The 22,392-nt window shown below is 48.4% G+C and overlaps 3 protein-coding genes across 12 annotated transcripts; 2 read left to right on the top strand and 1 right to left on the bottom strand.

Moving 5' to 3' along the window:
* Window positions 1–227: 227 nt before the first annotated feature.
* snx8a (sorting nexin 8a) lies at window positions 228–6,455 on the top strand. Of its 7 annotated transcripts, XM_062565776.1 has the most exons (13): window positions 229–472; window positions 579–645; window positions 1,755–1,870; window positions 2,198–2,654; window positions 2,838–2,958; window positions 3,401–3,537; window positions 3,621–3,701; window positions 3,804–3,964; window positions 4,134–4,263; window positions 4,350–4,418; window positions 4,523–4,672; window positions 4,946–5,095; window positions 5,430–6,455. In XM_062565776.1, the coding sequence occupies exons 4-13, from the start codon at window positions 2,514–2,516 to the stop codon at window positions 5,508–5,510; spliced, it is 1,221 nt and encodes a 406-aa protein (XP_062421760.1). In that variant the 5' UTR covers window positions 229–472; window positions 579–645; window positions 1,755–1,870; window positions 2,198–2,513; the 3' UTR covers window positions 5,511–6,455. The 7 variants fall into 7 exon arrangements, with proteins under 7 accessions (XP_062421763.1, XP_062421762.1, XP_062421765.1 ...); XM_062565779.1 differs by having other exon boundaries at window positions 228–645; window positions 2,470–2,654; XM_062565778.1 differs by having other exon boundaries at window positions 228–645; window positions 2,506–2,654.
* On the bottom strand, window positions 6,443–8,632 carry nudt1 (nudix (nucleoside diphosphate linked moiety X)-type motif 1). Its single transcript, XM_037475294.2, has 4 exons — window positions 8,186–8,632; window positions 7,948–8,107; window positions 7,625–7,770; window positions 6,443–6,800 (listed from the first exon to the last, which is right to left on the bottom strand). The coding sequence occupies exons 2-4, from the start codon at window positions 8,100–8,102 to the stop codon at window positions 6,628–6,630; spliced, it is 474 nt and encodes a 157-aa protein (XP_037331191.1). The 5' UTR covers window positions 8,103–8,107; window positions 8,186–8,632; the 3' UTR covers window positions 6,443–6,627.
* mrm2 (mitochondrial rRNA methyltransferase 2) lies at window positions 8,536–22,058 on the top strand. 4 transcript variants are annotated; one of them, XM_037475287.2, is made up of 5 exons: window positions 8,536–8,910; window positions 9,527–9,917; window positions 18,525–18,580; window positions 21,259–21,501; window positions 21,747–22,058. In XM_037475287.2, exons 1-5 carry the CDS (start codon window positions 8,622–8,624, stop codon window positions 21,758–21,760), a joined length of 993 nt encoding a protein of 330 aa, XP_037331184.2. In that variant the 5' UTR covers window positions 8,536–8,621; the 3' UTR covers window positions 21,761–22,058. The 4 variants fall into 4 exon arrangements, with proteins under 4 accessions (XP_037331184.2, XP_037331183.2, XP_037331185.2 ...); XM_037475286.2 differs by having other exon boundaries at window positions 21,259–22,058; XM_037475288.2 differs by lacking the exon at window positions 21,747–22,058 and having other exon boundaries at window positions 9,527–10,047; window positions 21,259–21,318.
* The last annotated feature ends 334 nt before the right edge of the window (window positions 22,059–22,392 follow it).

A 22,392-nucleotide genomic window follows, 5' to 3' on the forward strand; every position in this document is an offset into this window, starting at 1 on the left:
GAGGTGTCGGAATTATTAGAACTACTTTGCAGGCGTGAATTCAACCGAGACGGCGGTGATTTATGACAATTGGTGGCTCTCATATCAACAAAAATGCTGTGCAAAAGGAAAACACAAAGGATATACTTTAATGAATACTCTTATAGGTGGTATTCAGGGTCTGAACATACCGCATTGTCATGATAAATATAGAGAGTGAAAAATACGAGGAGCATTTGAAAGCAACACCAGTTAGTAGCCTCAGTTGAATAAATTGCGAATATAAAATCATGTTTAAAATGAGTAAAAGTTAAACCGTGAAGAAAAAAAGCTCATCATAAAATGATATTGATCGGATTATTTATTGAAGCTACGACATGAATCTACCTGACTCCGCTGCTTCGATACAAACGCAGGCAGCAGCGGTTCTACCTCTTAATAAAACATACAACGTTCAGAACACTCCACAAAACACCCTCCTCATTGGCTGCAAGTGCGTGCAAAGTGTCCGTTTATACACCACCACTCCACACTTGGACTTTAACCAGCGCCCTACTACAACTTTAAGAAATAAATGACTTGTTTTTCCTTCCCTGCAGGAAATCACATGGAGGTGCTCTTGCGCTCACATGACCGTGTGAGCGACGGCAGGAGCGATCAATGAAGGTACAGTGCGAGAACTTCTCACTCTCTTCTCGGCGCAAATGGTGCCACATCATTTCCCTAATCACGTTGTTATTTTGTTGTTGTTGTTGTTGTTGTTTTTTGCCGTTGCGGGGGGTCAAACGCGTTTTTAAAAGCGTTCGACGGTTCCGTTCGGTGGAGGCGCAACGTGAGCGATCCGGTGAGAACTTTTGGGTACATGAAGATCTCAAAAACGATGTTGCCGCATCTTAAGCCCCCCCTCGGCGCGTGGATGGCGTTAATTCGATTCGCCTGTTTACGTTTTCTTGATGCTCGACGATCCACAGTAGAAATACAACTGTTAAAGATAATTCTGTGTTGGGGGGGGGGGGGGGGGAAACGCCCCCCCCCCCCTTGCCACGTGAAAATCGCAGTCCTTCGACGAGAGTATCAGTTAGAACTTTCACATCTTTGTCTCATCTGCTTTCTTCTGTAAAACGGTGTGGTGCGGTCGTCTTGTTTCTGTGCGCCTCTAAACTATCGCAGAGCACAACGCTGCGATGGGTTTGGTGACAACGACGAGTCATGTGATGGGAAATAAAAACCGGTCGCCTGATAAGAGGTGATAAGGACGCCCTGCTGTCCATGGGACGGATGAGAGAGTCTGCAGGTTGAAGTCATTCCGAGGCTCACACTTAACTACAGGGCATGCTGCATAGTGGGTGTTTCACAACTGTAATGACAAAACAGGCATGAAGTCATTAAATATCCCCATTCGGAAGGTTGTCATTTAGGCAGCTTGCTAGAATAACTTCTACAGGTGGTGTCCTTCCCGTCCACACACTCTTTCTTCTTATTCGTATTAAATGCGTCACACAGGTGGAATGTCTCGTCAACAGCTGGCCTGCAGAAACTCAGTGTGGGCGAGCAGACGTTCGTATTATTCACCGTTTGTCATATTTAGTCCCTCCCGTGAGACATGAGCTGACGCCCCAACACAGCTGAGTGTGTTCTTATGGTTGAGTAGGTCGTTTTTTTTGGGGTTGTTTTTGTTGCGCAGAGGAATGCAAACCGCAGTGTGAACTTGGAGTCCCGGGCCTGAGAAGGCCCGCGGGCCTCCTTTCGCTTCACGCCGCCTTTGTCCTCCTCAGGTTGCCGAGCGCGTTGACCCCTCTGAGGGATTCTCCAGCAAGTGGTCGCTCGATATATAAAGCGCTCGCTCAGCAAGGAAAGCCGCCGACCTTCCTGGAGGAGAACCGCACACAAGGTCTGTGACATTGACGGCCTGACGAGTAGCGCCCCCCCCCCTCCCCCACTGCTGTTAACAAGTGTCTTCACCCTTTTACTGACCCGCTCAGTCTCAACGTTTCATTACCAGATGTTTTTGCTTTAAACAGCGTGCAATCACAATGATCCTAAAGTAACATTTGAGAGTATTTTTATACAACTACACCCCCCCCCCCCTGCTCCCCCCCCACCACTGGTGCCAGTGGGCGAGCCCCATTGGTTTTCATAGAGGTATCCATTATGCCGGCCTCGGGATTCATTTCCCAAAACCTTCTGTCATTATTTAAGGCTCTCTCTGTTATTCCAGGCGGGGGCCGGTGCTGGAGGCCCCTTCCCTTAGCGAGAGAACCAGCTTCTCTGCATTTGTGTCGCTGCACACGAAGCTTTCGATTCCATGGAATGCACACGCGCGACTCTTGTGTTATCTAAAAAAAAAAAAAAAAAAAAAGACAAATAGAGCGAGACACGTAGCGGGTCGGTTTTTTAACGCCTGCATTCCTCCACCGTTGGGGCAATTTGTTTGCTCTCCGATGGGAGCGATTTGATCGAAACTGTGGAACCAGAATGAAACGCGAGAAGCCGGTGGCGCTTTTTTGTGTGTGTCCCCCCCCGCAGAGTTGAGGATGCAGCCGGCCCGGGGGGACGTCCTGACGCTGTCCCAGACGCTGGACAACCTGCTGGGCAGAGACGCGGTGCGGGTGGAGCTCATCCCGGAGAAGAAGGGCCTGTTCCTCAAACACGTGGAGTACCAGGTCACCAGCCAGGCAAGGAGGCCCCGCGAGTCCCACTGTGGGGAAAACCAGTGTCTTGCTTTGAGTTATTTCTTTCCTTCTCCATCACTCATTTCATCTCCTGTTCCAGATGAACAGACGGACCTCCCCTTATGGTGTCAAGTACGTTCGAAGTGATTGTTTGGATGTTCATGGTAATTTTCTTCTGGTTTTCAGCGTTTCAAGATCTCGGTTTACCGGCGCTACAATGACTTCGACGTCTTCCACGAGGTTCTGCTGCAGAGGTTCTCCTACAGAGTGGTGCCGGCGCTGCCGCCTAAGAGGATGTTAAAGGGAGGTGCGTTACTCCGTCTTCTCCTCGTCCACCAGAGTGCTCCTCTGTTTCTGCCTTTCCTGCACCTTCCCCTCTGACCTCATGCGTGTTTTCGCTGCATTGTTTGGAACATTTGGGTTTATCGGCTTCCCTGAATGTCACTCGTGAATATCCAGGTCCTTCTAGTTGTTTTTGCTTGATAAAGATGGTAGTACAAACCAGCATCATCGATTGTTGTTATCAGTTTAAGTTGACAGGGACATATTGTGGCACAATTCTATCAGAATGTCAGTAAGATGGAGCTGCTGCCTGCATGACCCACCATTTGTCGCTAGTTGTTTTGTGCAAGGAGCAGCTTCGAGCAGAGAGGAGGAGCCCTTGACCTTCCCCCTTTTTGATCTGAGACGGGTTGGTGCCACCTGCCTGGTCCCTTTGGTCACGCCGCGTTCTCCTCTTCCGTCCACAGTGCTGACCTCCGTCTCCGAGCGCGACTTCATCGAGGGGAGGAGGCGCGCTCTCGGCAGGTTCATCAACCTGGTGGCGCGGCACCCCTTCTTCTCAGAGGACGAGCTGGTCAAGACCTTCCTCGCCTTCAGCGGCTCTGTACGTAGCGCCTCCCGTAACCCCCCCCCCCCCCCCCCCCCTTACTCACCGTCTCCGGTTCTCCTCACCCTCCGAAAAAACAGGACGTTCAGGCCAAGCTGCGTGACACCTACAAGAAAACGGGCGATGAGTTCATGACCAACAGGATCGCGACCCTGGCGAAGGTTCGTCGCGTGTGTGCGTGGAGGAAAGTCCTCACAACCCCCCCCCCCCCCCCTACACCCCTCCACCCGCCCCATTGTTAAAGGACGGCGCTTGCTTTGCAGGAGTACCTGCCGGCCGACATCCAGGCTCAGTTCTCCACCAGCAGGGAGCTGATTAGAAATATCCACAACAGCTTCCAGAAGCTGCGCGACCGGGCCGAGAAGATGGCGGAGCGCTCCAAGGAGAACGCGACGGATCTGCTCATGTTTGGCAGAGAGCTCAGGTGTTTTTTGTCATTTTTATTTACTGGTATCGCTGGCTACGAAAGTCTTTCGCTGGAAAACAAATGCTGACGAGATTCCAAATCCCGCGTTTCTCTTCACGGTTGTTTGAAACACGGCTGAGCCGCTAGAAGGTCAACCTTCTTCTGTGTTTTTTTTCCTCTCCGTCAGTACTCTGGGCTCCGACGCGTCTCCTCTCCCCTCCTTGGCCTCCTCACAGAGCACCTGGGGCACGCTGCGGCGCTCTCTGAAGAGCCTGTCGGTGGAGTTCGCCGTGCTGTCGGACAAAGCCGCCCAGCAGGTAAGGCCCCGCCTCCCCCCCCCCCCCCCCTCCCGGGCCCCAGAACGCCGCCGGGGCGCTAAACGCCGTTCTGCTTGTGTCCTCAGGGCCGACGGGAAGAGGACGACGTGGTGGAAAAACTCAATCTTTTCCTGGACCTGCTGCAGTCGTACAGAGTGAGTCAGCCTCCCGTTTTCTGAGGGCCACACAACGAGTAGTCGCAGTAAATCCCCGGTTCAGTTTATCGCGGTGATGTCACGACCTGCGCCCCCCCCGGCAGGACCTCTGCGAGCGGCACGAGAAAGGCGTCCTCCACGAGCACCAGAGGGCGCTGCACAAGTACGGCGTGATGAAGAGGCAGATGATGAGCGCCACCGTGCAGCCCAAAGAGCAGGCGTCCGTGGAGCAGCTGGAGTCGCGCATCGTTCAGGTGATCAATGGGTTCCCCTCCTCTTTCGGGACGGACTCCCAAAACGCTGTCAAAAGCAAAAGCGTTTTTTTTTTTTAATGGGTAATTGTGGGTTTTCGGGGCCCAGAGGACTCTTCTGTCGGTTAATAGCCGGGATTGAATGACTGAAGGCGTGAGGAGTTTTTGATCATTACATCACAGAAGAGGCTTTGTGAAATGTATCAAACTAAAGTCTGAATTGGCCCTTAAAGCTGATAGTTGTTGCTTTTTTTTTTTTCTTGGAATCATTAACAGCAAGAGAACGCCATTCAGACCATGGAGCTGCGTAACTACTTCTCCCTGCTGTGCCTCCACCAAGAGACGCAGCTCATCTTCATCTACCTCCCGATCACGTCCCACATTCTGGGGGCCTTTGTTAACTCCCAGGTCCAAGGACACCGAGAGGTGAGGCCCCCCCCCTCGTCTGGAAATCATTCCTCCGCGGACCCCTTTCGCTCAGGTTTAAATTGGCTTTTGGAGCAACACAAAAGAGGCCGATGCTGGTGGAGGGTCTCGTGGAAAAGAAACCCTCTCATGTTGTAGCTTTTATTTCACATGAATTTATCTGTTCCTCATCTTTTCTACCTAAAATTCCAAGATAGCACCAGTTTGAGAGGGTTCCCGTGGTTAGTTTCACGTGATGTTTCCTGAAGAGAATAACTTGTAAGCCGCGATGGCATCAGGACGGTGAGTTTGATTTTAAACGTGTGGGTCCGTGACCTCCTGCTTTCTTCTGCAGATGGGAGCCGTGTGGAATGAACTCGAGCCGAAGCTCGGGTGTCTCTTCGGTGGAAACAACCGATTGGAGCCTTCCACCTGAGGGCCCGAAGGCAGAGGAAGTCACTGAGCTACGGAGAAGCCCTCCTTCACGCACCGTGCATTCCACCAGGGAATCCCGAAGCACCTTCCAACCCGTTTAGAAGGTTCCTACGCTAAGATGGTTGGAAGAGCGCGACGCCGTGCTTCGGTTTATTAAAGGACGGGATTGTTTTGCATCTGCAGTCGTGAAGGTTTTTGACTGAAATAACTTTAGACCATGTGTTTTTGATACAGACATGAGGTCTTATACGTGTAGCAATTGTGCCATTCGTTTCACATCTACAATGTTTACTTTTATGTAGACCAACATATTTGCTTCCTCTGCTTGAATTTACTCCAAGATGTTTTGTATAACTATTTTGAAAATACCACAAAGGGCAGATTTGATATTGATTAAAAATGACATTTAGCACCAGCAGTGTAATGTTAATAACACTATTCATTTACTACCAAAGTGCAATCATATGAACCCAGGGCTGCTGCAGATTGAATTCAAATGTTTAATGATCACTTGAAGCTGTTTTTTCAACATGTCACTTTTTTTTTTTTTGGATGGAGGCTTGTTTTCACAGTTGGATAAATACTAATTTAAATGAGTTTCATAACGCAGCATTCTTTTCTGCTATTAGACTTTCTACTGAGACACAACCATGCTCATATACATATATATATCCTGATCCATGATGTATAAGAAAATCAAAAGGGACAAGGTGCCGCTCACAAGCTGAAATCATGTCAAACTGAGTGAGGCTGAATGGACTGAGGGCATCAAGCACGTCAGAAAACTCAACATTTATTTCATGAAGAAACTGTGCAAACAAATGCTTCTGAAATCGTAGAGCCAACCTGCACAGAACCAATAAGACTGTCACTGTAGATATTGTAAATATTGAATTGTGCAAAAATCTATTATCCTGAAAATAAAATCACAGGGTGTATATTTCTGTCCGTCTTCATTCTGACTGATTTATGGGTGTGTGAAGAGTGGAATGTGTCATTTGTAAACCGTTGAACTTAAGGGGCAACGCTGGGATCTATTTCGCATTTAAGGAAGCGCCTCGGGAGGCCGACGCCTGTCGCTGTCACGCTCGTGAAAGTCCTGTGAAACGCAGTTCTTCTCACAGGTCCTCCACCTCTTCCAGTCTTTGGCTGAGGATCACATCGTGACCCTGAAACTTAAAGTATCCGACGAATTTCTTCTTCTGGAGCAGCAGTGGGAACCACAGGTTGTCGTCGGCCCACATCTGGCTGAAAGGGATCTCGTCCTGTTTGAACCACCGAGGCCGCATTTCTACAAGACAATGGAGGAAAGGATCAATCTTACGCCTAAGGATTAAGCACATCTGATCATCTACTAACCCGTTAGACCACCTTTTCTTTGGCCACTTTCATTTTTCATTTTTTTTTTTCCATCAACCCTCCAAACTTGTTCCATTTTAAAACACCCGTGTTTTCAACAATCTCTGAAGAACCATCTCTCCCCAAAAAGGTTAATTCCTGCTCATCCTTTCCTGCAGTTCCACAGTTTCATCTGTTGTTTCCTCTCTTGTCAAAGACAAACGTTGCGTTAAAAACTTCCACATCATTTCCCACCGACTTCAGCACATTTTCACGTTTCCTTCCATGTCTTCAACCCTCTGCAGAGTGACCTCTCTCGACCTCTTCATTTGAGTGCTGCACTTCTGCTGCGTCGTGTCTCTAATCTTCACCCGGGGGTCGACCTTGACTAAACTCTCAGGAAACACAGCATTCCTTCTGTTGAGGGCCTCTTCATTGCATTTGTGTACATGCAGTCTTTATAACCCCCCCAACACCCCCCCTGCGCGCCGTCATGTCGCTGAAAATGTGTTTCTCTCAGTCTGCTTCCAAGGATCAATGTGGTCAAAGTGGTTTTAAAAGTTGAACCGAAAGTTGTTCCTCAGAAGGTCTCAAGTTTTGGAGGTAACATTTAAAAAAAAAAGGAAGTCGTGATTAAGGGGAACCAAAAGCAAAAAATCTTAATTTTCTTTCGGATCACATGTTTTTTGTTATCCCTGAACCGAATGTTTCTGCGACTATCCTTGTTAATAACGTCTATTTCCCCAGTGCATTGTGGGTCGGTAGAGGTCACACAACCTTCTGACTCGGTTGGTTCTCCGTTGTAGTGGTCAGCTCTGAAAACGTGGACGTCGAGCAGCTGCGCTTCACCAACAAACTCGAACGTGAGGTTTCCGACCTTCTCGAGAGCGCCCACCGTGAGGCCGCTTTCCTCCAGCAGTTCTCTGAAAATGCAAAAATAAAAAAAATGCAAAAATCTTAATAAACCTTTTAAAAGCACATAACTTAATGGGAAGCTATTGCTTTTCTGTGTTATTAATGATGGATCCATAAAGACTGCTCTGTTGTCGTTCAAGCTGTGGACTGCATCTCCACACACCACCTGGCGAGAAGGTTCTCACCGCCTCGCACCATCTTCAATGGTTTCTCCGGGCTGAACTTTGCCCCCGAAGCCGTTCCACTTCCCAGCCCCGAACCCTCGCTTCTTCATGCCGAGCAGCACCCTGCCCGGCTGGACCACCAGCACCAGGGTCAGCAGCTTGCTGGAGCTCGGCATCGCCCCTGGGGAGTCACGTGGCCACAAGGTAAACAAAGCCGGAAAGGACGCACCATTCGATGCGCGTGGTCAGTCATCCTCACCTGTTCAAATTCTGCGGCGAGAAGAAGCCGGCGGGAAAAAAAGATGTTATTCAGAAACGAGACCTCACGTTGAAATTGCTCCCGCGCTCAGCGCCGTGGATGTCGTCGGGTGACGTGCCGGCGTTATAGGAGGACGTCGGGTGACGTGCTGACGCACAGGAGCACGTCTTGGTCGGATCAACGTCAGGCAGGCGTCAATGTTCTCTCCATTGAAAACATATTTTAATACAGTAGTGTAGGTGGGATGAGTTTGAATGCATGGAAATGAATTATTACAAAAAAATAAAAAAGCGTAAAACATGAATGTTCCAGATAGGAACTAGTGTCCTCTATGTTTTGCAGTACGGGGACATATAATAATGATGCACAGTAGGAACCAACGGTGACTTGTGTTTCCACGTGCACCTTTGCACGGCTCAGCAGAGTAAGCAGAGTGATGTGGTGCGTCTACCTTCAGAGGAGACCCTTCCACTGCTCCCTGAGCTTCATGAAGAAGCAGACGGGGAAGACTCCCGCCGAGCAGCGCTGGCTGCAGCGGCAGCGCAAGGACCCGTATGTCAAAGCGTCCCACGCGCAGCACTTCCGGTGCAGGAGCGCCTTCAAGTTGCTGGAGATGGACGACAAGTTCCGGCTCCTGCAGCCGGGCCGCAGCGTGGTGGACTGCGGAGCTGCACCCGGAGCCTGGAGCCAGGTGGCCGTCCAGAGGGTCAACTCAGCCGGGACAGGTGAGGCAGGTGTGATCCCCCTGACTGCAGTCATTTGTGGGTGGAAAAGTTTGATAATTAGGTACCGTTAGTGATGCTGGAGGACGGGGTTGTGTCAGGAATTTTGAGAAGCACTGTTATTGTTTTGCACTCTGCAGAATAACGTTACGTTTTATTTCGTCTGCCTTTTGTTTATTTCGAAAAATGTTTGCAAAAAGTGTATGTTAGGTCAAATTTAGTGGAAAAAAATTCAATCAATATTAGGTAAAAAAAATGTAATGGAAAAAAAAGTTTTCATTTTTTTTACATTGACAAAAAAAGGAAAAAAAAACTCTAGGTCAAAATTGTTTTTGGGGAAAAAAAGTCCAAATAAAAAAAAAAAACGATTCTTTTGAAAAAAGAAAATAATTTGGTAAAAAAATATTTTGGGGGAAAAAGTAGGTTATATTGACAAGTTATGGAACAAAAGTAAAATAATATTTGGTTGAAATTTTTTTTTGGGAAAAAAGTCAAAATGTTTATTAGGTCAAACATTTTTTTGGGGGGGTGAAATGTTCATTTATTTTACCCCAAAACTAATTTGACAACAATCTCCTCCTGTCAAAAAGCCAGTTGACGGGTTTTTCTTGCGTCGTAGATCCAGCGCTACCTCGCGGTTCGGTCGTTGGCGTCGACCTGCTGAACATACCGCCTCTGGACGGCGCCCACTTCCTGTCCAGCCACGACGTCACCGACCCCGCCACGCGGGCCAAGCTGCGGGAGCTGCTCCCCGGCGGCCGCGCCCACGTCATCCTGAGCGACATGGCGCCCAACGCCAGCGGTTTCCGGGAGATGGACCACGAGAGGCTGGTGGCCATGTGCCTGTCTCTGACGGACCTGGCCGAGGGGGTTCTGCAGCCGGGCGGCTCGCTGCTTTGTAAATACTGGGACGGGATCCTCGCCCGCAAACTCCGGGAGGAGCTCGCCGGCGTGTTCGGCAACGTTCTGACTTTGAAGCCAAACGCCAGCCGGAAGGAATCGGCTGAGAGGTATTTCCTCGCCCGCCTGTACAGGAGGGCATCACAGTGATCCTCCCCCCCCCCAACCACCTCAGACCTGAGCTCAAGAAGAGGCTCTGCTTCATGACGTTGATCAAAAGGGGGCACTGTTGAGGCACCGGTGAGGCTCACAGCCTTTTTTTTTTTTTCTTCTTCTTTCCCCCCCCCCCCCCCCTTCCCTGCAGACGTAACACAGCGGCCACGGCAAATCCGTCCTGATCCAAAGCATCTTCAGCGCGACGCTCCATGAGAGCCCCGTCTTCTCCGCCGTCGGTTCGGTCCACGCGGCCCGTCGGCTTTTTGCTGCGGGAAGCGATTCACCAGTCGCGCTCGTGCTGATGAATCCGCGCTGGTCAGCCGCGTTGAAGTGTACGTAATCACTCTCCCACTGGGAGCTTATGGAGGGGCGAGCTAATGCAGAGACACGCGTACGGCGGGGCGGGGGGGGGGGCCCAACGGGTCCAGGTGGGGCCGATACAGAGTCTCGGGCCGTTCGGGCAGACTGAGGAGTTCCCCTTATGGGTCTTCTCTAAATCACCGTGTTGGACACTTTGGAAAGGGGCCGTTAATTCGCTTTGTTCCCCCGGTCTGTTTGGCGGTGATCTGATCCCGGTGATTCGATCCCGGTGATGTCACCGCGCAGAACCACCGGCGATGGAATAATGGAATAAGAGGACGTTTCCTATCAAAGCCGCATCAAGGAAGACACCACTCATGAATTTGACGTGTCACAGGGGCCTGTGGAGGGATTCGCAGCATTGTCTAACGGTGACATGTGTGCCTCAGTGCCTCCTTTTTTATTAGCGACGTCGTATTTGAGCCCCTTGCTCTCTCTTCTTCAGTCGCCATTTTTCTTGTGCATGTTCAAATATATATATATATATTTTTTAGGCAAATTTATGCCTCCATTGTTGGCAAAGTGAGATCAATAACAGCCTGTTATAAAACATAATTTTTCTTACTTGATTAAGTCTCTGACAAGTTGAAAAATACAACACTGTATTTCAAAATAAAAGGCAAGTAGATGATACTTTACAGGAGTCCTTGTTTTACAGTGTTGGCTGGGCTTCACTTTTGATGTTTTGAGTCACATAAACCTCTGAAAATGGCTCCTTGATGACTCTTTAGGAGCCGCTTTATGAGCCCGCCTTAAATCACACGGCCTGACGTTTGGAGGGAACAAAAATGCTGCTTAATTGCAAACTCGAGGAAAAGAGTCCGGGCGAGGACTGATGAAATATCGATACGGTTCTATCTCTATAAACACTTTATTGATTCTCAAATCCCCTTTTTAACCATCGATAGTTTACAACTATCAATGTATTAAAGTTGTGTGGTAGACCGGAGCTCACATAGCACAAAATGTGACGTTGGAAGTTAAAAGTCTATCAAAAGATGCAGATCTCACCGCACTGCATGCAATAAAAAAAAAAAAAAAAGTAAACTCTTGAGTATATGAATGTCAGTGTTTTCCTTTTTTATACGAAGTTTTCTTAAAATCGAAGAAATCCTAATCTCTTTCATTATGATAATATATTGAAGCCCCGTCATGATTCATGCCGCTCCAGCCACTCGGCAGAATTAGGCTGCTCTAAAGCTGACGAGTTTATTCACTCATCTGTCTTTTTGAAAGGATTTTTGTCACAGCAGTTGTCCCTCAACTTGTTATTATGATGGTCTTGGTTTTCACTTTAGACATAATTACCTGAAAGTCTTTGGATCCCCGGTAAAAGCATGCAATTACTGGGGTTTAACCTTGTTTGATGGTGGGTTAAACCATCTGCTGCTCTTGGAGGGGGGGGGGGAAGAAACGTTGTTGCCCACAGGAGGCAACAACGTTGCTTTATATGCAAAGAAAAAAGTCCATAAAAATAGTTTATTCATCCCGCGATTATTCATTAAAGTCCCTGAAATTAAAAAATAAAAAGAAGCAGATAGAAAGCAGTGTTTTATTTACAGGCGTTTGGGCCCTTTTGGTTCGACCCACCTTTCCCATCACCGTGAGGCCGCTGTTTCGTTCACAGATTGATGACCAGACGGGAGGATGTTGAGGATGCTGCATAATGCCGCAGATAACCTTTTGAGAAGAGATTATGCATCTGTATCGTACTTGTTTTTTAAGATTAAGTGAATTTAGATAATACAAATAAGACATTGCACTTTCTGTAATTCAATCGAGTCAGTTGGCCTTTCGGTCTGAATTTACGCGTCTATTAACCTAACGGTAAATTACACTTAAACAAACTCCCTCATATTACCGACAACGTATCGTATTGCTCGTAACTGGATCTTTTGGAGTCTGATTGAGCCACAAAATGAAAACTAGAAGCTTAATCAAATTAGCATTTATGGCAGCAAAAGGAAGAGAATGAATGAATTCACAAGGCTGCGATTTGGTCTTTCTGTCTCCGGAGTGATGAGTAATGCTGTAAGAAATGAAACATTCACGCCTCCTGGTTAAATAAGCCGCAGAGACTGACCTCCGAAGAGGATTGTTTGGTATAAACGGAAGCAGCCGAAGCGGAAAGATGCAAACAGATGATCAATTTTACCTCTCATCGCTTGTTGATTATTCACTTTTTTTGCTATTTAGATTCAAATTATTTCTAAATTACTCTGGGATTTATGTTAATTGCACTGAGCGGAGCAGCCAGACTGGAGATGAATGATGATTCATTCACAGGTTAATTCATTCTTCTCCAGCTGCAGGTTCACATCCAAATATTAGTATTTAAAAAGAGAAAGAACTTGAGATTTCTCTGTAATTGACTCAATTTTAATTTTCAAAACAAATCTGCAGCACAAAAAAAAAAAAACTCTCTTAAACCGCTGCGATTAGTTTCCTGTTGGACGGGCTGAAGGTTATTATGAATAACACATGTACAGATTCCTCTATTTGCTGTCAGAGTCCCCCCCCCCCCCCCCCCCCCACCGCAGAAGACCCAAAGTGGGAGGAGCTCACGATGGATGTTAAAAAAGAAGTAATGTTTCGCTGCCGCGTCTCCTCCTCGCCGTTATCGCCGCGACAGGAAATGAAAGCGAGCGTAATATCGGCCAATCCGCCAGATGACCCCCCCCCCCCCCCCCTGGAGGCGCCCCAAAACGAATCCTTCGCCCGACAACGATCCCCCCCGCTAGGAACGACTTTTTCACGCTTAATTCTGTTGTTTGTTGCGTCGGTCCTGCAGGAAAAAAAACCCAAATAATGTCAGGAACATTATTGCAAACGTGTTGAAGCATTGTTGTGGGAGGGGGGGGGGGGGGGCGCCGGGTCAAAAGGGACACGAAGCACAGGTCGGGCCTGACATTTACCGGGCGAGCGTGGAACGTGGACGCTGATGACCTTCTGTTGACATTCTCTCTGCCGATCTGGATTCCCTTCAGGTGACCCGTGGGAGGAACGTCTGTCAAACACGGGGGCCCGGATCCCCCCCCTCCTCTCCCGGCTTCGGTGAAGCAACCGGGCCTAATTGCTGTTTACTTGGGTCGACGCAGATGGACCGTCAGGGCGCCTCTGTTTATTCAAAGCTTTTTAGACCCCCCCCCCCCTCCCCACGCTTCACGCCATCGCCGGCGATCCGTAGAAGAGCACGAAGGAGCTTCGCTGATCCGACTCGTCTTGTTAATAAGGTACTGATGGGTTTATTCTGCAGGAGCCCGCCGCCATCGAGGTGGACGGCGCCGCTGCTGCCGCGTGGCGCCTTGAGCCCCCGATGCCGTTCTAACATACGTTCAGCGTTGAGCTCTGCACACTGAGGTGATTTTATTCACGTCGTGTCGACTGATTGTAGGGATTCAGTCTGTGTTCTGTGGAACCATCTAAAGCCACAAGAACCCAAATTCAACATCACACGTCAGCTCACAGATGTCTTTTTTTTTTTTTTTTTTTTGCAGAGGTGACAGACTTGGGTCCCAGGGCAGATCTGAGATGGCGAAGTTGCGATTACATGATCAGTGTCGCAAAGTACAACCCCCCCCCCCCCCCCAGGCCCCCCGTGATGTTGGTCCGTTCAGACACGCGAACGTGATTTTGGGCGAATAAACTGGACTCTATTTGACTGCGACGTTGTTGCAGCTCTGCGGCTCCACTGCGTCTTCGGGGCTTTTTTTTTTTCTCACCTTTTTGCATTTAAGAAACGTTGTTTCATGATTCAGACAAAGCGTGAAAAAGCCTTTTCATCGCTAAGTGAATCACGTCTTTACAGAAGAGGCAACAGCTGAGCTTAAGTTTAAGTGTTCAAAAAGGCAGAAATGTGGACGTTTTTAGTGTTGTTTTCCATTTAATTAACTTGTCGCGGGACGGGCGGGGGAGCCGGGGTGGGGGGGCGGTCTGCTTGAAAGGAAACACCACTGGGACTGGTGACTGGGCAGAAGACAGATGGTGCAAAGGCTAATTGTGTGACATCTCACTTCATGTAACTGTTCCACATATTTACATGCGAGACTTTGAAATCGAGACGCACAGTCGCTCCCGTCGACCATCCCCCCCCCCCCCACCCCCCCCCCCCCCCCCCCCCCTCGTGGAAGTCAGCTGGGCTGTGATTTATAGGAACGAAGACACGTTGACGGAATCCAAGACTTTGAAGTAATGTTCCACCCACTGCACATCTCAGGTAATGACTCTAGAAAGCGAGGGAGGAAGCGTTGGGGGAGAAGGAGTCCTTTATTTGGGGGGGGGGGGAGCTCGCTCATTAATCTTTGCAGAGCCGCTGAAGGCAGGATGCGGCGCGCTGGGGGGGGGGGGCCTCGTGGGGAGCGAGGTGGGCCGGCGCGCCTCCATGCGGCTCCGCTGGTTGTTGTGGTTGACTTGTTTGGTTTCCTGGAAGGTGTAAAGCTTCCACCAGCAGGAGGAAGAGAAGGAGGAGGAGGAGGAAGAGGAGGAGGGGGGGGTGGACACAGCACAGTTTGGCAAAGCATCTGAGATTGTGTCGGAGTGGGGAGCAGCGGGAGGTTGATGAATCTACAGGAAAAACACGTCCCCATTGTTACGGAACCATGCTTTTTTTTCTTTCTCTTTTCTTTTCAGAGTTTATGTGGATTCAAGCTGTGATTTTAAATATTCATATTATTTTGTCAGAGATCCTGCGTTTACCGCGTAGGACTTGCCGGTTTCAAGAGGGTGTGGATTGCGAGTGTCGAACAACAACACAACAACAACAACAACAACAATCATCAAAACAAACAACCAAACACTCGTCCCACTCGTGTCTCTCAACAGGATAATAGACCCAGAGCCTCTGGGGGGGGGAATAGTCGGCTTGTATTAATGTATTCTGTGCTGTGTGGCTCTGGGACGGTTCCTGTTTCGCCGCATCGCCCCAGGAACCCATTAAAACTCCACCCGAGTGAACGACGTGAGAGGGAGGGAGAGAAAGTGTTTGGGATTCACCGCTCGCAGAGCGACTCCTTCCACGTCCCGGCGTCGCCGCGGGAGACCGAGCAAAGACGAGGGGGGAGACGTCCTCCAAAGGACGGAACGTGTCCGTCCCCGTCCCGTCTGCTCCGTCACAACTCGCCATGGCCTCATCTTCTGCCGCCTGGGTGTTCCTTTTGCTGCCTCGGAGCCCCCCCCCCATCTTGAAAACGTCTCCTTTGTGCCTCGGTCCCTTTTGTTTCCACCGACATTGTTTCCGAATCGCCCCGAGTCGTCCATTTTTTTCGATGAAAGAACATCTCCCGCCGTGGTCTTCTGGTGACGTGAAGAAGTAAAGAAAGAGAGAAACAATACTTGGGAAATAAGAACTCTGGTATTGTTCTGCACCTCGTTTCCCGAGGGCGCCATTAGATGTTTTGCCGGGTCTATTCAAGGTTGCTGAGATGATGAAAGAGGGAAGAAGAAGAAGAAGAAACACCAGGCGTGTTACATGTTTGCTGTCACATAATTAACTGGAGTTTTGATGTGTTCAATGTACCGAACCGAAATTTAGGAAATGAAAAGTCTGCGTCAGCTTTTTAGTAACGAGGGGGATCAAACCTCCTTCGTGCTGGAATGTCAGTGCTGCAGGAGAACTCTGATAGTCACACGTTGTCAAATTTTAATCAACTACCAGCGGAGGAGATGCACAGAAAATAAGTTTCTCTAACACTCCGAACAAAGTTTATATATATGTTATCAGCGCTGCTTAGTTTGACAGATTGATCTGCAGCTGCGTTCCAATCAGAATCACCAATCGATACGCGACCACGTGCTTCAATGTCCAACCTGCGGTTAGTGGAAAGTACATTGCCGCATGCATGCATGCATGCATGCATGTACGCACGCGTGCATATGCGTGGCATGCTAATGTTAGCTGTGCAGGTTGGCTACAGGGGGGGCGGGGGGGGGGGACCAGGAACGGCTTCGCCACCTGACTTGTATGAAGACGCAGCAGAGAATAGACGGTCACCTGACCACCACGCTCGGTCCATTCAGCAGATTTCCTCACATTTAGAAATGTACAAGCACGTGACTCCCTGTTTAACCGCCTCTAGAGTGTTAAACTCAAGCTAATGGACCGCTAATGGTGAAAAATCCCCGATGTCAAGGCAGCCCGAATGAAAAGGTCGTCTCCGCACCACGACCTCCGTGCAGGTCGCCGCGTCCTTGTCTTTTCACACCTGCACAGCGGAGAGACATCCTGTACACACCTGCGCCTCGTCTCCACCTGCTTTGCATAATATTTGAATATGTTTCTGCGTGCTGTGTGATTTTATGCATGTATTTTGAATTCAGTGGTTTTGAATGCAAACGGATCCATGTGTCGTTTTCCCAGGAAACACTTTGATTCATTTTGTTTCTCATCATATTTTGTCCCGTATTCGTCGTTTCGCTTCATTTATTTATCTAATTGCAATTTTTTTTTTCCGGGACCATGTGAAAAAATGTATAAAATGTTAAACATGAAAAACATTTTTTAATGAATTACGGTCCTATTATGAAAGAGGAAGCGGTTTGTTTGTGAGCTCCTTTTTGTCATCAACGCATCTCACATCCAACGTGAGCACGGATCATTATTTTCACTTCCAGTGCAACGCGGCGCAGAAGTTGACTGATTGAAGTGTCTCGTCTCCTGGTGAAGAGGAGCTCAGCTGGACCGGAGACGTGACGAGTGACACACCACTCTCTCCTGCTCTTTTATTGTGTGTGTGTGTGTGTGTGTATGTGGACACACGGTTTTATTTAACATTCATGTGCGTGTTCTGCGGTGACCCCGTTGCCTCCCGCGTGCCGTGCATCAGAATCTGCGTATTACGCAGAAACTAAGCAGTTCGTATTTCCCAGGCCAACCAACGTGGACGCCTGAATCGGGCAGGATGAAAACATGGTACCTGAGTGTCAGGTGTTCGGGTTGAATGGGGGGGGTCTCACTACAAATTAAGTTTAGATTGACCTTTTAAAAAAAAAATGTAGCATTAGCAATAGTATTTGATCACTTTGTTGTAAGATTGAACTCTAAAAGCATCAGTAGTCATAAACCGTTGGAGCTCCTAAATTGACTGTAAAAATAAGCGCACCATTTCCACATGTAAAACCCTAGATCTTAGATTAAAAAAAACAGTGCTTATTGCTGTAAATTACCGCCTTAACCATAATCCAGCCGGGCCGCACCAATCCATCACGTTGACTGTAACTGACAATCACTGTCGACACGTGGGGGGGGTTTGTGGCCTTTGTGGCTTTTTTCCGGGAGAGGAGCTGGATTCACGTCGTCTCATGATTTTCTTATTTTAAATGAAGAGTCATTGTCCTGCTTGGTTTGCTCTCCGTTAGACCAGAAGCTCCGAGACGTGTGTGCTTGGCTTTGAAGGAAAGGGTGACGTTTTGTTTTTTTACAGCCGACGTGAAGGATTCGCCACGCGATCTGGAACGAGCGGCGCAATGAACGATCGCTCACCGCCCTAAAAATACCACCACCACTACCGCCGCCGCGTCACGTGACTGTTTAATAAACAGAAAGGGCCATCGATCGCGGTCGGGAACTGAAACGGGCCCAGGAGAGTAGATCCGAATAAAGCGAGTTAATCAAAGGAGCAAGTTGCAGATGGAACATCCATATTATTGATGTCCCATAAATAAGAGGCATATATTTGACCCTCTGACAGGCTGTTCCAGAGCAGAACGTTATTACTCGCTGGGCAAAGATATGATGATGCCGGTGGTCCACAGAATAACGCGATACCTGGTTTAAAATGTGACCTCTAGATGATTGAAGGACTGTTTATATACGGCTTCGCTGTCATGGCGATAACCCAAACCGCGTTGAAATTGGACTCTTCAGTCGATGGCGCCGCGTGGGCTCCCCGTTTAATTCAGAGAAACTCGGTCGATACAAGAAAAGCGCTCGGGGGGGAGGAAGGAGGTTCCTTATTGGACCGACAGCAAATACACACACACACACACGTACGCCTCAGACAGTCGTTTTACATCGTGGCCTCCTCCCATGGTTACCATGGCCACCATTTACTAATCCTCACCTCCACACCCTATGAGTTGGCACTACTTTTGGCCTATGTGCTCCGGGCCGATAGAGACAGGCACATGTGATCGATTTCCTCGGACCAGTCGGCAGAACACACTCATTGATTTTTGTTCTTTAATTTTTATTTTTTGGCTTTCAGGTTTTTTGTGAAGCGGGAAAATCTGGTTCAATGGGATCCTGTGTTCATCCAAACAGGTGAGCCGTGCACACACACACACACACACACTCTGCTAGCTTTGTGCACGGCTCTTTGTTGTTTGCACGTTGACGTTGTTGCACAGAAAGCAAAATTGCAAGTTATGAAGGAATGAAATGTCACTTTTAATCAATGTAATTGTGGACCCTGGAAGGTAAAACTGAGGGTCTATTTGATTTTTAACTCCACTTAACATTCACTCTGGTTGAGCAGTTTTCACCTCGATTACATTTCTAAACTTTGAGAGACGTGGAGAGTCTGCACCGTTAATATTTGACTGTAGGCCGTTATTAGCATTGACACTGTGAGAATCATTTGAGTCAGGTCCCTTTTCTCTGTTCCCCACATCTCTCGCCTCCCTCTCTTTCTCTTTCTCTCCCTCTCTTTCTCTCCCTCTCTCTCTCCCCCCTTTCAGCGTCAAATGGAAAAAGCACGAAATGTTCCAAAATGCCCTTTTTAAAAAACATTTTTTGGAGGGGGGTTGAGGCAATTTTATGGTTATTCTTTGACCGCTGAGACACAAAAGGGACGTAATTCAAGTGAAGACGCATTGATTTGGGAAAACGTCAGCCTGCTGGTCTGCATTCAGAGGCTCCCTCCTCAACCTTCTCCCAACCCGAAGTGGGCGTAGGACGTTGTCACCGCTCTCCTCGAGCAGATAACTCGGATCCGAAGGGGGGGGGGGGGGGGGGGGGTCCTGACCGGCGGTGCTTTCACGGTGTCATTTTTAGATTCTCTGTGTGCTTTTGTTGTCCTTTCTTACGTATCGTGACCCTTGTTGGCGGTGATTCAGGATGACGGCTGGTTCCACCTGCATGTGACCAATCTGCAACCCGCTGCAGGACGTTATCAGCTCGCACACAATTTTAAATTTCTCAATAAATGACTTCATGCATTTGAACTTCTGGATGAATTCGAATACAAACCTATTTGTATTCATTACTGATATTAAAAAATACATTTAGACATAATCGAAGCGATTACTGTAAAACCAAGTTAAACTTTGTGTTTCGTGTCTGGCCTGCAGACTTTAATATCCTTTGTGCAAACCTCATGATTTCCCTCGTAGCGTATTGGTGGGTTTGAAATAAAGACTCTTGGGTCGGGTGTGATATTGTGCTCATGCTTTTGGCTCGATTACCTTCTGAATTTGGGAGGAAACGAGAGTTCCTGAACAACAACAACTTGCAACTTGTCCCCCGAGGCGACGCTTCCATCGCATCAAAGTTCAATAACAACCAAACGCTGCTCTTAGGAAGCATTTGTGCTAAACATTTAGTCCATTTGATCTAGAATTATCCATTCATGTACGTGTAGAGTGGGTCACAGGTTTGTGAGAGGAAGACTTTACGTTTCTGTTTCCAGTAATCGTTTTCATAAGAAACATTTTAAGATGCATCGTACTGGGATTAAAATCAGCGCGGACCAACAGAGGGAAAAAAATTGTCTTCAGTCTTATTAAATGGAATAAATCCCCACAAAAATGCTAAATAATTCATATTTACCGCACATTGAAGCAGATGTTAAAGCAATTATGAACCAGTACGTCCACAAGGTTTCTACCATATTGCATTATCTTTTTCTGTGGACTATATCAACATTCATTGTTCATTAAAAATAAAAACCACAGCAAAGGAGCGTTGATCCTTTCAGGTTATCGGTGGAGATTTTGCTCCGCTGCCTTCGCCCCGCGTTAAAGTCAACTCTTCATCCCACTTCCAGGAAAGGAACCCCGAGCGGAGGCGTCCGATGTGGCTGCTGGTTTAAATCCCAGCTGAGTGGACGCCTTTCAGCATCGCGTTAGCATCCGCTAGCCGCTAATTGCCGCTCTGCTGGTGCTAATTGCACGATGCGCCGCTGGCTGCTGCCACTTGTGTCCTTCATAGTGTTCTCTTATTAATGTTGGACAGTATCCGTTGTTGACACTTGTTGTTTTTGTAGAGCAATTACTGTGTAATATTACTCGACCAAAACCTTTTTATTCTCAGGACATTTTCCCGCTGAAGCTCGGAGCATCTTTCTTTTAACGTTTTCTAAAACTCGACTGAAGAGACTCTCTCCAACGGATCTACGGATATGTAACGTTGCTCCGTACAGCTGCAAACGGAACAGCCTGACGGGTTCGTTTCCCCCTAATTGCCCCCCAATTAACGAGCGACTAAAACCGCGTGTCCTGCAGCAGTTTCCTCCGTCCACGTCGCGCTCTGCGACAAACGCTCCCGTTAATTGCTGCTCGTTGCAGCGGGGAAACAATCCCAGATGTATTTATCCGTGGCATTAAGCGGCAAACAAGTCTTTTTTTTTTTTTTTTTTTAAATAACACATTTGCAGCGGAACAAGAAATGGCGATGATCCGTGGCCCTCATGTGACTGTATCTGTTTTATAGAGGTTAGGAATTGAATGAATTGCATTATGTGACGGCTTCTTCTCAAAAATTGGCCAATCAAGTTTTGTTGGATGAAGTTTGGGTAGTTTTCGGATTGAGTACTGATCTATAAAATCAATTTTCCAATCCCTTGGTTCAAGCCCTTCAGAATCCCTGCTCGACCTCGTGTTCAAAGTCAATTTTTCAAAATAAAGCACTATCCCATTTTTCAGCAGCCCCCAGCCTGCAGGGTTTGTTTCCATAACTGTGAATGTTGTAATATTAATAAGCTTTTGTTTTGTAATTCACAGGGTTACCACACAGCGTTGAAGATGCATCTCATTTTATTCTCCTGACGCCTCCACCACTCCAAACAATCCCCCTCGAAGTCCGCGGGCACCGTCCCCCCCCCCGCGAGACGCCGCGAGACGAGACCCACCGCGGCGGCGCTGCCTCCCATCTGCCTGGCGTCTCATCTCGGGCCCCGTCGAGTGCGGCGAAGGAGTCCGCAGAGCCCGGGCCCGATCAGTCGCGCGTGTTGACGGCGTCCCGCGGTGAGATGTCCAGGTTGTTCACGAGAAAAAAAAAATGAGCCGGAGCGTGTTTGGAAAGGAGAAGAAAGAAAGAAAGAAAGAAAAAGAAAGAAAGAAAAAAAAGGACAGGCGTTGGAGACACTTGACTTCATGAAGTGTTTACTTCTCAAGACGCCAAAAGGCTGCTACGCGCTCATGATATGAAAAGAGAAAATTAGCCCGCATTCTAGAAATCAAATATTCTGTTGAATGATTGTTCCCCACAGGAGGAGGAGGATGAACGGGAACCACCCGCCGCCTGACCTTTCACCGTCTAGTTACAGCTTGTTTTTCGCCAAGAAACGTTTTCTTTCCCCGACTTTTCCCTTTTTAAATCCACAAAATCAAAGAAGTCTCAGGCATCGTCCCCCCCCCCCCCCCCGCACTTCGCACCGCTGTAACGGTTTCCTGTTGTCTCAGAACTCTGCAAACAACGCGCCGGCCTTCTGAGACGTCCCTGCTCCGTCAGGTTTTTACCAGTTCCGGACAGAAACACTTTAGGCTGAAGGAGCCTTGGGATGTAAATGGCTTTGTCTGATTGCCGCATTTAGCCTCCAGCGGTGTGGTTGGAAAAAGGGAGGGAGGAAGGGAGGGGGGGGGGGGGGGGGGGCGCAGGAAGGACCTGGTAATAGAGTAGACGAGGTGTTCGCCACGCGCTGCCACTGCAGGCGACGCAGGCGGGAGGGCAAGAGGTCGTGCACGGATCTTTGGGAGGCGCCTCCTCGACTTCCTTCTTCCCCTCAGACATCATCTCCGGTGTTTCCTCGGCTCGGGACATAACATAACGTGAGTGAGCCGTCGGACCGTTTTGGATAAACGGGTCTGAGTGGAAAGTGCTGAGTTGGAATGGGACGTCGATGTGAGGAGGAAGGT

The sequence above is a fragment of the Pungitius pungitius genome, chromosome 12, assembly GCF_949316345.1.
Source record: "Pungitius pungitius chromosome 12, fPunPun2.1, whole genome shotgun sequence".
NCBI classification, from domain to species: Eukaryota; Metazoa; Chordata; class Actinopteri; order Perciformes; family Gasterosteidae; genus Pungitius; species Pungitius pungitius.